At 48.7% G+C, this 15,696-nt stretch overlaps 1 protein-coding gene across 1 annotated transcript in view; it reads left to right on the plus strand.

The window, feature by feature from the left end:
- Positions 1-1,178: 1,178 nt before the first annotated feature.
- The window catches only part of dmgdh (dimethylglycine dehydrogenase), a gene marked incomplete at its 5' end in the record, with an annotated part of 44,031 nt that continues 29,513 nt past the window's right edge, over positions 1,179-15,696 (plus strand). The window contains 5 exons of the mRNA XM_084324138.1: positions 1,179-1,269; positions 2,558-2,806; positions 3,693-3,891; positions 5,470-5,639; positions 8,005-8,158. Coding sequence (XP_084180264.1) covers positions 1,179-1,269; positions 2,558-2,806; positions 3,693-3,891; positions 5,470-5,639; positions 8,005-8,158 — 863 coding nt within the window. The remainder of the gene's footprint in view (positions 1,270-2,557; positions 2,807-3,692; positions 3,892-5,469; positions 5,640-8,004; positions 8,159-15,696) is intronic.

Raw genomic sequence — 15,696 nt, forward strand, 5'->3', positions numbered from 1 at the left:
TGCATCAGAGCCATCAGGCAGGTGTTACAGGTGCATCAGAGCCATCAGGCAGGTGTTACAGGTGCATCAGAGCCATCAGGCAGGTGTTACAGGTGCATCAGAGCCATCAGGTGTTACAGGTGCATCAGAGCCATCAGGTGTTACAGGTGCATCAGAGCCATCAGGCAGGTGTTACAGGTGCATCAGAGCCATCAGGCAGGTGTTACAGGTGCATCAGAGCCATCAGGCAGGTGTTACAGGTGCATCAGAGCCATCAGGCAGGTGTTACAGCTGCATCAGAGACATCGGGCCGGCGTTACAGGTGTTACAGGTGCATCAGAGCCATCAGGCAGGTGTTACAGGTGTTACAGGTGCATCAGAGCCATCAGGTGTTACAGGGGCATCAGAGCCATCAGGCAGGTGTTACAGGTGTTACAGGTGCATCAGAGCCATCAGGTGTTACAGGGGCATCAGAGCCATCAGGCAGGTGTTACAGCTGCATCAGAGCCACCAGGTGTTACAGGTGCATCAGAGACATCAGGTGTTACAGGTGCATCAGAGCCATCAGGTGTTACAGGTGCATCAGAGCCATCAGGTGTTACAGGTGCATCAGAGCCACCAGGTGTTACAGCTGCATCAGAGCCACCGGGCAGGTGTTACAGGTGTTACAGGTGTTACAGGGGCATCAGAGCCATCAGGCAGGCGTTACAGGTGTTACAGGTGCATCAGTGCCATCGGGCAGGTGTTACAGGTGCATCAGTGCCATCAGGCAGGTGTTACAGGTGCATCAGAGCCATCAGGCAGGTGTTACAGGTGCATCAGAGCCATCAGGCAGGTGTTACAGGTGCATCAGAGCCATCGGGCAGGTGTTACAGGTGCATCAGAGCCATCAGGCAGGTGTTACAGGTGCATCAGAGCCATCGGGCAGGTGTTACAGGTGTTACAGCTGCATCAGAGCCACCGGGCAGGCGTTACAGCTGCATCAGAGCCATCAGGCAGGTGTTACACCCCTTCCTGACAGGCAGCGACGCGAGCGAGCGTGATTGCGAAAATGATTCAAATGTATTCGTTTTGGGCAGCAGGGTGATAGTAGAAAGACATAAACACAGGCAATAAAATCAGATCTGATTTGTGCGGACAGGTGTTGTTAATAACAGCTGAGCAGAATCGCCCCACGGCGAGACTCAGGAGCCCAACAGATGCCGACTGTGGCCCCGTACGGTTGGACATGGGGGCGCGGCTCGGACTCGGCTCAAATGTCTCTCCTGAAAGCGGATCCCCGGGCGGCAGGTGACATGTCGGCCTCGTGTTCTTTCTGGAGAGAGAGCGTAGAAGTCCTCACATTCCCGCCAGGCCAGGTCGTGCGGAGCACAGGGAGGGCGTCGTCCAGCGGAGCGGTGGTGCGAGGGTTAACAACACAACTCTCGAGTGTGGCCTCCCCTCCCCCGCCCCCGCCTGCACACACACACCCACTCCGCACGCACACTCACACACATGTCATGTACAACACACACATATCAGCGTGTAGATCACTTGTAGATACTGTCTAGGGCTGTGGGACTTTATCACATTAATTTTGATTAATCAGATTAGATTAGAATAGATTCTTTAATGACCACCCAGCCAGCCAGGCTGGTGGAATTTGTTTTCATTTACAGTTACAGCATCGTTCCAACATAGAACATGGAACATTATAACATCACTTACAATACATACACACTACATGCAGTTAAATACATAAATACATATTACAAAGACCACAATATCATAGTTTATGTCCATGTCCATAGCAACAGAGGTAGGGGGGGGGTTGCTACAGGGAGTTCAGTGTCCGTATGGCAGTGGGGGAAGAGAAGCTGTTTTTAAAGCGGGATGTTTTGGTGCTCAGGGATCTGTAGCGCCTCCCGGAGGGCAGCAGCTGGAAGGTTAACTACAGAAGGAGTTAAAAGTTTAGCAACGTTCAAGACAGGGGGAGGGGAGAATTGGAATTACGAAATTGGGATGGGAGAAAAATAGAAAAAGAAAAAGAGGATAAAAAAAAATAAAAAACTGACAGAATTAGAGGTCAAAAGCAAGAGGGCTGATTTAAAAGATGTCAGGGTGTTTGCATCACGGATATGGCTGGGGAGGGCATTCCAGAGGGAGGGGGCAGCAGCAGACCTAAGACGCCTAAGGTGGGCGTGTGGCGGTGGAGGAGGTCGGACAGGTAGGGAGGGGCGAGGTTGTTGAGGGCTTTAAATGTGATGAAGATAAAAGTGATAAAGATGAAGATTCTTTTTAATTCCTTACCCATTTGAACCTTAAGTCCGTTTTGAAATCTTTTGGCCGTCCATTTGTATTTGCAGTGGCAGTGTGAATGTGATATACTGTACATATCTACTGTACATATACTGTACATATCTACTGTACATACTGTACATATCTACTGTACATACTGTACCTCAACCTCTCCTGTCTGCTACGAGTCAACACAACACTCTTAACTCACCATCCTCAGATAATAAAGTTTGATACGCATGGAGTCATGTGGTTGTTGTTTCGTCTGAGGTTCTCTTCTGTTGTTGATGGGCCCCGGCAGGTTTCTGGGCCCGCGAGGTGGGTCAGATGATCGGGTTCGACCACCCCACCATCCCCGTGCACCACCAGTACGTGGTGACGGCCACGGTGCCCGAGGTGAAGGCCCTGAAGCGGGAGCTGCCGGTGATCAGGGACCTGGAGGGGTCTTACTACCTGCGCCAGGAGCGGGACGGGCTGCTGTTCGGACCCTACGAGAAGATGGAGAAGATGGTGCTGCAGGAGTCCTGGGTCCATGACGGGGTCCCCCCAGGTCAGTCTGTCTGTCTGTCTGTCTGTCTGTCTGTCTGTCTGTCTGTCTGTCTGTCTGTCTGTCTGTCTGTCTGTCTGTCTGTCTGTCTGTCTGTCTGTCTGTCTGTCTGTCTGTCTGTCTGTCTGTCTGTCTGTCTGTCTGTCTGTCTGTCTGTCTGTCTGTCTGTCTGTCTGTCTGTCTGTCTGCCTGTCTCTCTGTCTGTCTGTCTGTCTGTCTGTCTGTCTGTCTGTCGGTCTGTCTGTCTGTCTGTCTGTCTGTCTGTCTGTCTGTCTGTCTGTCGTGTCTGGTTCTCATGATTCCAGAGTTGCAGGTTCAACCTCTTTCTGGGGCACCAAGCTCCGGCATTGAAAGTGTTAAAACGCTTTGGATTATAAACACATCAATCAAACTCACACCTGCCTTTGTCTCTCGTCCTACCAATCTCACTGTGTGTGTGTGTGTGTGTGCGTCTGTGTGTGTGTGTGTGTGTGTGTGTGCGTCTCTGTGTGTGTGTGTGTGTGTGTGTGTGTGTGTGTGCGTCTCTGTGTGTGTGTGTGTGTGTGTGTGTGCGTCTCTGTGTGTGTGTGTGTGTGTGTGTGCGTCTCTGTGTGTGTGTGTGTGTGCGTCTCTGTGTGTGTGTGTGTGTGTGTGTGTGTGTGTGTGCGTCTGTGTGTGTGTGTGTGTGTGTGTGTGTGTGTGTGCGTCTCTGTGTGTGTGTCTCTGTGTGTGTGTGTGTGTGCGTCTCTGTGTGTGTGTGTGTGTGTGTGTGTGTGCGTCTCTGTGTGTGTGTGTGTGTGCGTCTCTGTGTGTGTGTGTGTGTGTGTGTGTGTGTGTGTGTGTTTGTGTGTGTGTCTCTGTGTGTGTGTGTGTGTGTGTGTGTCTCTGTGTTTGTGTGTGTGTGGTGCAGGCTTCGGTAAGGAGCTGTTCGAGTCGGACCTGGACCGCATCATGGAACACGTGGAGATGGCCATGGAGATGGTGCCGGTCCTGAAGGAGGCCGACATCATTAACATCGTGTCTGGACCAATCACCTACACCCCTGACCTGTCACCCATGGTGGGGCCGCACCAGGGCGCGCGCAACTACTGGACCGCCATCGGCTTCGGGTACGAGATCCTGTACATATCTACTGTACATACTGTACCTCAACCTGTAGAGAGTTCGAGTTAGAGAGTTACACAACATGTAGAGAGTTAAAAGGTAAGATAAGATAAGATATGGTAAGGTAAGGTATGGTAAGATAAGATAACATAAGATATCATAAGGTATTTAAGCATTACATCACGCGCAGGAGTGGTTTGTGAACAATAAACCATGCCTAGGGGTGGTTGTTAGGCCCGAGGCGCACAAATCACAAATCAAATCACAAATCACGACTGCAAGTGGTGTAAAGCTTTTATACAACTGCCACATTCATCCAACCTTATTGCTATACAATAAACACACATTAATCGAAGATTTATTGAAAAAACCATCCGCCAGAAAAAGTAGTTCCCACAACTACAAAAAAGACAATTTGCCTCATGTGGAAGCAGCTCGGAAGTGCATCCAACCAACTAACACATCCAACTGTGTATTATTGGAATGATTGATTGAAAATTGTATTACCAGATGCAGAATGGGTACAATACAGTACGGCTCAATACCACAATTGTTAAGGGGATGCAGACCTACTTTCTATAGAACTTCATTCTTAGATGCTTCTATAGAAAGTAGGTAAACAAATTAAAAAGTTTTCAAATTAAAAGTTTTCTTTGCCCTATAGGAAGAAAAAGTTTTCTTCGCCCTATTTTTTTATTTATTTTTTTAAACCTACTGTAGAGGGCCTACACTTAACCAGTTGGAAACCAAGCGTACAGTAATAAAATTAGCAATCAATCAATCAATCAACTCAATAGGCCATGCTCACTTAGAACAGCGCAGCACCCAGCTCTCTCTCAGTCTGACTATCCCCCGCGTTGTAGACATGAGTGTGTGTGTGTGTGTGTGTGTGTGTGTGTGTGTGTGTGTGTGTGTGTGTGTGTGTGTGTGTGTGTGGGGGGGGGGGGGGGGGGGGGTGGAGACTGAGCCAGCGTCGGACAGTGTGAGAGTGAGGGCTGCAGTCAGGGAGAAGGAAAAAGAAATTGAAAGAAAGCGATTTTTCTTTTGTTCTGTATTGACTCATGACCCATCAATTACATCATCCAACATTGTTTAAAGGACTAAGACATTCGCTGTGACAGAATCGCTTCATATTTAGTCGTTAGGACGCTATCATTGTTAAAGATTATTGTCCGCCATCTTGTGATCCGGCGGATTGATGTGATGTGATTCGGTTGTGGGCGGGTCCTGGGCCAGCAAGCGTGGACTGTTCGCAATACATACGTGTAAATGGACTGTTTCAGCCAATCAGAATCGAGAAATTTGCATGCCGTTGTATAATGTAAGATAAGATAAGATATGGTAAGATAAGATAAGATAAGATGGTATGGTAAGGTAAGGTATGGTAAGATAAGATAAGATAATATATTCCTTTATTGATCCCCTTGGGGGAAATCCGGGCATCATAGCAGCGTGGGGGAGGGGGGGGGGGGGGTACAGGGCATCATAGCAGCATGGGGGAGGGGGGGGGGTACAGGTGTGGGCAGGGTAATAGTAGAAAGACCTAACTACAGGCACTAAAAGCCTCTTGTTGACGTGTCCAGGTACGGCGTGATCCACGCCGGCGGTATCGGTAAGTTCCTGAGTGACTGGATCATCACCGGAGAGCCGCCCTACGACCTGATCGAATGCGACCCCAACCGGTACGGCAAGTGGACCACGGTGCCCTACATGGTGGCCAAGGCCCGCGAGTCCTACGGCTTCAACAACGTGGGTGAGTTCAGTGAACTACGGGTTCAACTACAGGCCTCACTGCCTCCTTCTAGACCAGGGCCCTCATTTATCAATGGTGCGTAAAGCACAGATATGTGCGTAAACCGTGCCTACGATAATTTTTTTTTTTTTTTTTTTTGTCTTTTTCCCCCTCCATTTTCCTCCGATTTTCTCCCATCCCAATGTTAGTCGTTATGCCAATTCCCAGTCCCTTCCTGGTCGCTGCGCACTTACCCCCCACAGTCAGATCATCTGGGAGAGTGGAGGCTACCACGTGCTTCCTCCGACACACGTCCAGCCAATCACCGCTTCTTTTCACCTGGCAGCGCGGATTCTCATCGAGAGGGCGTAGCGTGTGGGAGGACCACACTATCCCCCTCACGTCCAATCCGCGCTTAGCAGGCGCCCCGACCGAACTGTAGGAGTCGCTGTTTACAACGACCCGGACCCACCCCGCCAGCTTCTCCCACCCTCTGATACAGCCAATTGTATCAGTGCAGACGGCCAGCCAAGCTGGTGACAACCCCGGAGCTGTGAGCTGGATTCGAACAGGCAAATCCAGCTCAGCTCCGGGGCTGGTGACGAACGCAATCTCCGCTCGGCCACCTAACCGCCGCCTACGATCATTTCTAAGCAAAGTGTGGGACTTATCAACTTGAACGTGTGCTTGAGATTGTGCGTATATCTACGCACAGCTCAGACAGTGCGTACCTGGCGCCCGGCGGTAGAATATTAAGACTGCAGACGGACGGCATTATGCTTTCATCAGTTTCATGCGTTAGTTTCAACAACGACGTGTTCTGTATGACCCCCGTAATTCATTATAGTTCATTGTAAAATAGCGACATTAGTGTAATTATTGTCAAACCCTAAAAATAGCATTTGGAATAGGTCTTTCAGAATTAATTCAGCCTGGTTCATGGCGTTATTATAGGAATACTTCTCGCGGTGTGCGCTCAGATGTTTACAGAGATATAGGCCAGTCTATTTGCAGAGAGAGAACATAACAATATTAAGTAGAGTCCGCTACCCGAGACACATTCTCCTTGATTTGTACCGCAATTTGGGACCCAAATTGGAGCGTGGAACCAAACGCAGTGTTGGATGTCATAATTTCCCCAATCCCCCCAACTACATACAATATATCCATATATCAATAACAACAGCAGGCCGAGGCCAAGAGAGGATTTTAAGCCAGGTTACCCAACATCATCGGAGCAATAGACTGTACCCATGTAGCTTTCAAAGCTCCATCAATAAACAAATCCAGTTATGTGAACGGGATTCCACAGATAATCTGCGATGCGCATTTGGCTGATAATGTCGTGGCCGGGAGGAACACGACTCATTCAGGCCTAATTGTATTTAATTCAATTGTAATGTTATTACTTAGGGTATCTGTAATTAAAACATCACTTAAATGCAGATCAGGGTTATCCACTGAAGCCATAATGACTGACCAAAACCACGGGCTCACGAGCGCACAATAGGCATTTAAGAGCGCAGTTGGCCTGCTGAGAGCAGCAATTCAGTCAAGAGGATCAGGCAGCAGTTTTAAGTAAGTCTACCCTTGCAAGGTCTTAATCTAACTTGAAAAAACCTCAACGAAAAAAGGCATTTATTTTGCAGTAGGTATATATATGGCAAACGCAAGCGCAAAATAGTGGTTACGAGTTTGTATTCTCCATTGGGTTGCACAGACAGTGTGCTTCAGTGACTCGTTCACTTCAGTCATTACAGCTTAATGTCGGGTCAGCTTGTCATTTATTTCTGTCAATGTGCTGGTTCTGTAGCAGGACTGGGTCAGTCAACACCCTTGGCACCGAAGTTAGTCTACACGCTCCCTCCTCCTCAGCGGAGTTGTCTGTGAAATTGACAACTTCATTGGATTTATTTATTCTCTAAAAATATCTATAATCATACGATTAAATATTGTTTAAAATAAAACGCTAAATACTATTATTCTGTGTGTCATGTTTCCAAATAAGATTGTTCACAACGGGAAATGCTGTATACGTTGAATTGGTTATTTAGACCTCGGTGATCAATCTCGCTCTCAGTGAAGTTTCTCAGAGTTTGCTCGGCTTAGTCAATTATTTCACATCCCATGGGGGTGTTTCATGACCATATATGGATAATCGTGCACGAGCATAGACGGTAAGAACAAATGGTATTTATCAACACAGAGTACGACCTGTGCACGCACGGTTGATAAATCCAGATTTTTCTGTGCGTAGAGACATTCTGAATTCCTTGCGTAGGAACGAAAATAGAACACTTTCTACGCATTATTGATAAATGAGGGCCCAGGTATTTTAGGCAACAGAGTTCATATCTTCTCCCTCTTCCCCCCTCTCGTCTCACAGTGGGCTACCCCAAGGAGGAGCGCTTCGAAGGCCGGCCCACGTCCCGGACCAGCGGGGTGTACGACCTGGTGAAGGGGCGGTGCTCCATGGGCTTCCACGCTGGGTGGGAACAGCCGCACTGGTTCTACAAGCCGGGGGACGACGCCGGATACAAGTGAGATCACTGAGTGGAGCTTTAGAGCTTTAGTGGAGCTTTAGAGCTTTAGAGCTGAGTGGAGCTTTAGAGCTTTAGTGCTGAGTGGAGCTTTAGAGCTGAGTGGAGCTTTAGTGCTGAGTGGAGCTTTAGAGCTGAGTGGAGCTTTAGAGCTTTAGTGCTGAGTGGAGCTTTAGTGCTGAGTGGAGCTTTAGAGCTTTAGTGCTGAGTGGAGCTTTAGAGCTTTAGTGCTGAGTGGAGCTTTAGTGCTGAGTGGAGCTTTAGTGCTGAGTGGAGCTTTAGTGCTGAGTGGAGCTTTAGAGCTTTAGTGCTGAGTGGAGCTTTAGAGCTGAGTGGAGCTTTAGAGCTGAGTGGAGCTTTAGTGCTGAGTGGAGCTTTAGAGCTTTAGTGCTGAGTGGAGCTTTAGAGCTTTAGTGCTGAGTGGAGCTTTAGAGCTGAGTGGAGCTTTAGTGCTGAGTGGAGCTTTAGTGCTGAGTGGAGCTTTAGAGCTTTAGTGCTGAGTGGAGCTTTATAGCTTTAGTGCTGAGTGGAGCTTTAGTGCTGAGTGGAGCTTTAGAGCTTTAGTGCTGAGTGGAGCTTTAGAGCTGAGTGGAGCTTTAGTGCTGAGTGGAGCTTTGCTGAGTGGAGCTTTAGTGCTGAGTGGAGCTATAGAGCTTTAGTGCTGAGTGGAGCTTTAGTGCTGAGTGGAGCTTTAGTGCTGAGTGGAGCTTTAGTGCTGAGTGGAGCTTTAGTGCTGAGTGGAGCTTTAGTGCTGAGTGGAGCTTTAGAGCTTTAGTGCTGAGTGGAGCTTTAGTGCTGAGTGGAGCTTTAGTGCTGAGTGGAGCTTTAGAGCTGAGTGGAGCTTTAGAGCTTTAGTGCTGAGTGGAGCTTTAGTGCTGAGTGGAGCTTTAGTGCTGAGTGGAGCTTTAGAGCTGAGTGGAGCTTTAGAGCTGAGTGGAGCTTTAGAGCTTTAGTGCTGAGTGGAGCTTTAGTGCTGAGTGGAGCTTTAGTGCTGAGTGGAGCTTTAGAGCTGAGTGGAGCTTTAGAGCTTTAGTGCTGAGTGGAGCTTTAGTGCTGAGTGGAGCTTTAGTGCTGAGTGGAGCTTTAGTGCTGAGTGGAGCTTTAGAGCTTTAGTGCTGAGTGGAGCTTTAGTGCTGAGTGGAGCTTTAGTGCTGAGTGGAGCTTTAGAGCTGAGTGGAGCTTTAGAGCTTTAGTGCTGAGTGGAGCTTTATAGCTTTAGTGCTGAGTGGAGCTTTAGTGCTGAGTGGAGCTTTAGAGCTTTAGTGCTGAGTGGAGCTTTAGTGCTGAGTGGAGCTTTAGTGCTGAGTGGAGCTTTAGAGCTGAGTGGAGCTTTAGAGCTTTAGTGCTGAGTGGAGCTTTAGTGCTGAGTGGAGCTTTAGAGCTGAGTGGAGCTTTAGAGCTTTAGTGCTGAGTGGAGCTTTAGTGCTGAGTGGAGCTTTAGAGCTTTAGTGCTGAGTGGAGCTTTAGAGCTGAGTGGAGCTTTAGTGCTGAGTGGAGCTTTGCTGAGTGGAGCTTTAGTGCTGAGTGGAGCTATAGAGCTTTAGTGCTGAGTGGAGCTTTAGTGCTGAGTGGAGCTTTAGAGCTTTAGTGCTGAGTGGAGCTTTAGAGCTGAGTGGAGCTTTAGTGCTGAGTGGAGCTTTAGTGCTGAGTGGAGCTTTAGAGCTGAGTGGAGCTTTAGTGCTGAGTGGAGCTTTAGAGCTTTAGTGCTGAGTGGAGCTTTAGTGCTGAGTGGAGCTTTAGTGCTGAGTGGAGCTTTAGTGCTGAGTGGAGCTTTAGAGCTTTAGTGCTGAGTGGAGCTTTAGAGCTGAGTGGAGTGTGTGTGTGTGTGTGTGTGTTTTATCAATACATTCATTGATCAATAACCTACGTATTATTACCATGCTACTTATGTTAATTATTATTAACAGGAGCAATTTAAATAAATAACGTTAGTTGTAGAACTTAAGGTTTAGTGGCCGCTTGTCATTAACTAATAAATGAACAATGCGCCACAATGCACCTACTAGATGTTTTTATACTCGGGTAACAAAAGAAGTTGTGGATGTTGACAGAGTTTAATGTCCAGGCTGCAGCTGATGTAGTTTATACGGTTTATTGTCCAAAGAAATGATGGTTGAGAACAAAACAGTTTGCGTCTTCCGTGAAAAAAACATTCTCTCTCAGCAGCAGCATAACAATACTTGTCCAATCGGTGGTAGTGAACGTATCGTAGCGATCAGTCGTGCAGTAATGTCAGGAAGAATGAGGAGAGGTTGTATTCGTATATGGTGGTTTAATTCCAGCTCAATATGTGTTTTACAGGTTAATACTTTCCCTCGTAACGCACAACACAGCTACCTGCTAATTCATCTCGCTTCACGACAACATAACGTCCGGTCCGTCCTCTGATATCTCCCGGGGGGGAAACCACACCCCCAGCTAGACAGAGCGACACATAATAGCTTATTATAGCTGAACGGTCAGATCTGGTGTGGGGGGCCAAGCGATTGCCGTTGAGACAGCGACAGACGATCGCATCGCCAGGCGACATCGGTCGCCCGCCATGTGCTTTGGACTTATGAATGACTTAATGAGTCATCTGAGCGTCCAGACATCCCTCCTCTCCGTCACTCCATAGCCTTGCATCATCCCACGGGTCAGGGTTCCAGCTGTATTGAGGTGTGACTTCTATCGGCCGCAGCTGCACCTCTTCTATCTCTTCTTCTGCACGTGGAACTAATGGACCTCGTGTTCTGTGTGTGTTTCCTGTTTCTGAGTGCGACGGCATGGACGTTATTTTGGACACAAACGTGTGCCCTGTATGGATGGATGGATGCAGACACACACACACACACACACACGCACACACGCACACATGCGCACGCACACGCGCACGCACACGCACACGCACACACACACTGTAATACTGTAAGGAAAGGAGAGAGGAGGAAGGAAACATGGAAGGTAGAAAGAGAGAGTGCTTGTCGTGGGCAGGAAGTCTTTCTCAGATTCAGATTCAGATTCAGATGACTTTATTCGCCATTTTATACAGGTACAAAATGGAACGTGATTTGACATTACAGTGCATACTTTTTTCACAATTAAGAACAATACAACAGTAAATAAATAATTTTAAGTAAAGTGCAAGACAGGACTAGAACAGTGAGACAACAATAAGACAGTAAAGTGCAGTGGTTCTCCAGCTGCTGCGGAGTGAGAACGCTCAGGGACACAATGTGCGGGAGGCTGGTTTACAGAGAGTTTAGAGGCCCCATGTCTGCACACACACACACACACGCACACACACACACACACACACGCGCACACACACACACACACACACACACACACACACACTTACCCACACGCACACACACACACACACATATACTGTAGTTCTTGTAAACGCATCAGTTGTGATCTCCTGGGAGGCGCTCACCGCACGTCATGTGAGTTGGCTGCGAACTTCTGCACAATAGCAGCATTTAGAGCAGAACGTGTTGAGGAGGAGGGGGAGGAGGAGGGGGAGGGGGAGGAGGGGGAGGGGGAGGAGGGAGGAGGAGGAGGAGGAGAGGGGGAGGGGAGGAGGGGGAGGAGGAGGAGGGGGAGGAGGAGGGAGGAGGAGGAGGAGGAGGAGGAGAGGAGGGGGAGGAGGGAGGAGGAGGAGGAGGAGAGGAGGGGGAGGAGGGAGGAGGAGGAGGGGGAGGAGGGAGGAGGAGGAGGAGGAGGAGAGGAGGGGGAGGAGGAGGGGGAGGGGGAGGGGGAGGAGGGAGGGGAGGGAGGAGGGGGAGGAGGAGAGGAGGAGGGGAGGAGGGGGAGGAGGAGGGGGAGGAGGAGGAGAGTAGGAGGAGGAGAGGAGGAGGAGAGGAGGAGGGGGAGGAGGAGGAGAGGGGGAGGAGGAGAGGAGGAGGAGAGGAGGAGGGGCAGGAGGAGGAGGAGGAGGGGAGGAGGAGGAGGAGGAGGGGGAGGAGGAGGGGGAGGAGGAGGAGAGGGGAGGAGGGGAGGAGGAGGGGGAGGGAGGAGGAGGGGAGGAGGAGAGGAGGAGGGGCAGGAGGAGGAGGAGAGGGGGAGGGGAGGAGCCACAGAGTCCTGGTTACTGACCACAGAGTCCTGGTTACTGACCACAGAGTCCTGGTTACTGACCACAGAGTCCTGGTTACTGACCACAGAGTCCTGGTTACTGACCACAGAGTCCTGGTTACTGACCACAGAGTCCTGGTTACTGACCACAGAGTCCTGGTTACTGACCACAGAGTCCTGGTTACTGACCACAGAGTCCTGGTTACTGACCACAGAGTCCTGGTTACTGACCACAGAGCTCTGGTTACTGACCACAGAGTCCTGGTTACTGACCACAGAGTCCTGGTTACTGACCACAGAGTCCTGGTTACTGACCACAGAGCTCTGGTTACTGACCACAGAGTCCTGGTTACTGACCACAGAGTCCTGGTTACTGACCACAGAGTCCTGGTTACTGACCACAGAGTCCTGGTTACTGACCACAGAGTCCTGGTTACTGACCACAGAGTCCTGGTTACTGACCACAGAGCTCTGGTTACTGACCACAGAGTCCTGGTTACTGACCACAGAGTCCTGGTTACTGACCACAGATCTCTGGTTACTGACCACAGAGCTCTGGTTACTGACCACAGAGTCCTGGTTACTGACCACAGAGTCCTGGTTACTGACCACAGAGTCCTGGTTACTGACCACAGAGTCCTGGTTACTGACCACAGAGTCCTGGTTACTGACCACAGAGTCCTGGTTACTGACCACAGAGTCCTGGTTACTGACCACAGAGTCCTGGTTACTGACCACAGAGTCCTGGTTACTGACCACAGAGCTCTGGTTACTGACCACAGAGTCCTGGTTACTGACCACAGAGTCCTGGTTACTGACCACAGAGCTCTGGTTACTGACCACAGAGCTCTGGTTACTGACCACAGAGTCCTGGTTACTGACCACAGAGCTCTGGTTACTGACCACAGAGTCCTGGTTACTGACCACAGAGTCCTGGTTACTGACCACAGAGTCCTGGTTACTGACCACAGAGTCCTGGTTACTGACCACAGAGCTCTGGTTACTGACCACAGAGCTCTGGTTACTGACCACAGAGTCCTGGTTACTGACCACAGAGTCCTGGTTACTGACCACAGAGTCCTGGTTACTGACCACAGAGTCCTGGTTACTGACCACAGAGTCCTGGTTACTGACCACAGAGTCCTGGTTACTGACCACATAGTCCTGGTTACTGACCACAGAGTCCTGGTTACTGACCACAGAGTCCTGGTTACTGACCACAGAGTCCTGGTTACTGACCACAGAGCTCTGGTTACTGACCACAGAGCTCTGGTTACTGACCACAGAGTCCTGGTTACTGACCACAGAGCTCTGGTTACTGACCACAGAGTCCTGGTTACTGACCACAGAGCTCTGGTTACTGACCACAGAGCTCTGGTTACTGACCACAGAGCTCTGGTTACTGACCACAGAGTCCTGGTTACTGACCACAGAGCTCTGGTTACTGACCACAGAGTCCTGGTTACTGACCACAGAGCTCTGGTTACTGACCACAGAGTCCTGGTTACTGACCACAGAGTCCTGGTTACTGACCACAGAGCTCTGGTTACTGACCACAGAGTCCTGGTTACTGACCACAGAGCTCTGGTTACTGACCACAGAGTCCTGGTTACTGACCACAGAGCTCTGGTTACTGACCACAGAGTCCTGGTTACTGACCACAGAGCTCTGGTTACTGACCACAGAGCTCTGGTTACTGACCACAGAGTCCTGGTTACTGACCACAGAGCTCTGGTTACTGACCACAGAGCTCTGGTTACTGACCACAGAGTCCTGGTTACTGACCACAGAGTCCTGGTTACTGACCACAGAGTCCTGGTTACTGACCACAGAGTCCTGGTTACTGACCACAGCGTAACAATAGTTGCTTTGTTTTAATCGCTCCTCTCAGCCTCCACTGTGTTTATAAATTGGTCTGCGGAGATTCCGTTTTCCATATCTAAGATCGTAAAAGAATAAACACGTCCCTGTTACGTTGGTATGATGTAACTTCTGATCAGCAGCCAGCGGTGTGACCTCAGCTCCATGTTTAATAGGCGGCACAGCGTCGAGGCTGGCGAGCGGGAGCTAATGATTCAGCCAGCGTGTGAATTAGAGTGCGTTGGTCTCACCTCCATATCAAATGGGCATATTGTGTATATTGAACTCATTAAGGCTGTGTGTGTGTGTGTGTGTGTTCAGATTCGAATGTCGCACAAGTACAGTACAACGAAAAGAAGTTTGACGTCCAATCAGAGTGACAGTGCAATAGTAGTAATATACAATGTACAGGTGATTAAACTGTGTATAAAATATACAAATTAGTACTACAGTGCTAATCAGATGTATGTACAGATTTGTAATAGTAATATGTACAGTGATACAGGCAGTGTTGGGACTAACGCGTTACAAGGCTGGACTAACGTTACATCTCGACCACCGCAGACTTTGGTGAGTTCAGTGATGTGAATGCAAAGTTGATCAACAGATTTTGACTGTAATAATCCGCAAGGGAATCTCATCAATACTAATCAAACAATATAAATATAGTCCTTTCATGCACAATTGATATCCTAACTATTGTAACGTTGCAATGCGCGATTGATATCTTAAACAACGTTGCAAGACGGTTATAATGAAATGCTCCGACATCAAGGCTGTTCCTTCAACCTAAGCGGCGATTAGGCACGGCGTATTTCTTATTACGTCGGGACTCGGGACAACATTTGTGTTTGTGTCAGATTTGTGTTTGTATAGACCACTGTTACACTCCCAGACCTGCACAAGGTTGGGAGAGGCAACTCCACATTGACAGTAGGGACAATAGGAGTTACTGTCCCACACAGGGGATTGATGGTGGTGCCTCCGTTCCTTCTCCCTGGTCTGCATATTGTGTTCTCACCCTCATCATCACCCCCGATCCCAACAGACCACATTGCTTAGCAGAGTTCAGTGATGTGAATGGAAACTGTCAAGTTGATCAACAGATTTTGAGTATCTGTAAGGGCATTAATGGGAGCAATCTTTATTTTTTTCAAGTAACTAAATAGTTACTTTTCACAGTAACGCATTGCTTTTGGGTGTAAGTAACTAGTAAAGTAACTGAGTTACTATTTTTCAGTAACTAGCACAACACTGGTATACAGGTATAAAGACACTATGGTAGTAAGTCATACTGGCCAGCAGCGTAGCTAGTAACTTGTACAGATATAGATATAGTATCTACAGATATGTAACAAGGATTATATGCAGGTATGCTACAGACAGATGTGGATATATATATACGTATAAGAAAAAATATATATACGGCATATACAGCACTATTGTACATGCTATCATACAGAGTTATATGAGTTATATGCAGGTGTATAAGTAGGTATATAGAAGGATTATATGCAGGTATATTGAGACAGTGTGTGTGTGTGTCTCTGTGTGTTTGTGCGTGTCTCTGTGTGTTTGTGCGTGTCTCTGTGTGTGTGTGTCTCTGTGTGTGTGGGTGT

This window comes from Notolepis coatsorum (genome assembly GCF_963971535.1).
Source record: "Notolepis coatsorum genome assembly, chromosome: 11".
Taxonomy (NCBI): domain Eukaryota; kingdom Metazoa; phylum Chordata; class Actinopteri; order Aulopiformes; family Paralepididae; genus Notolepis; species Notolepis coatsorum.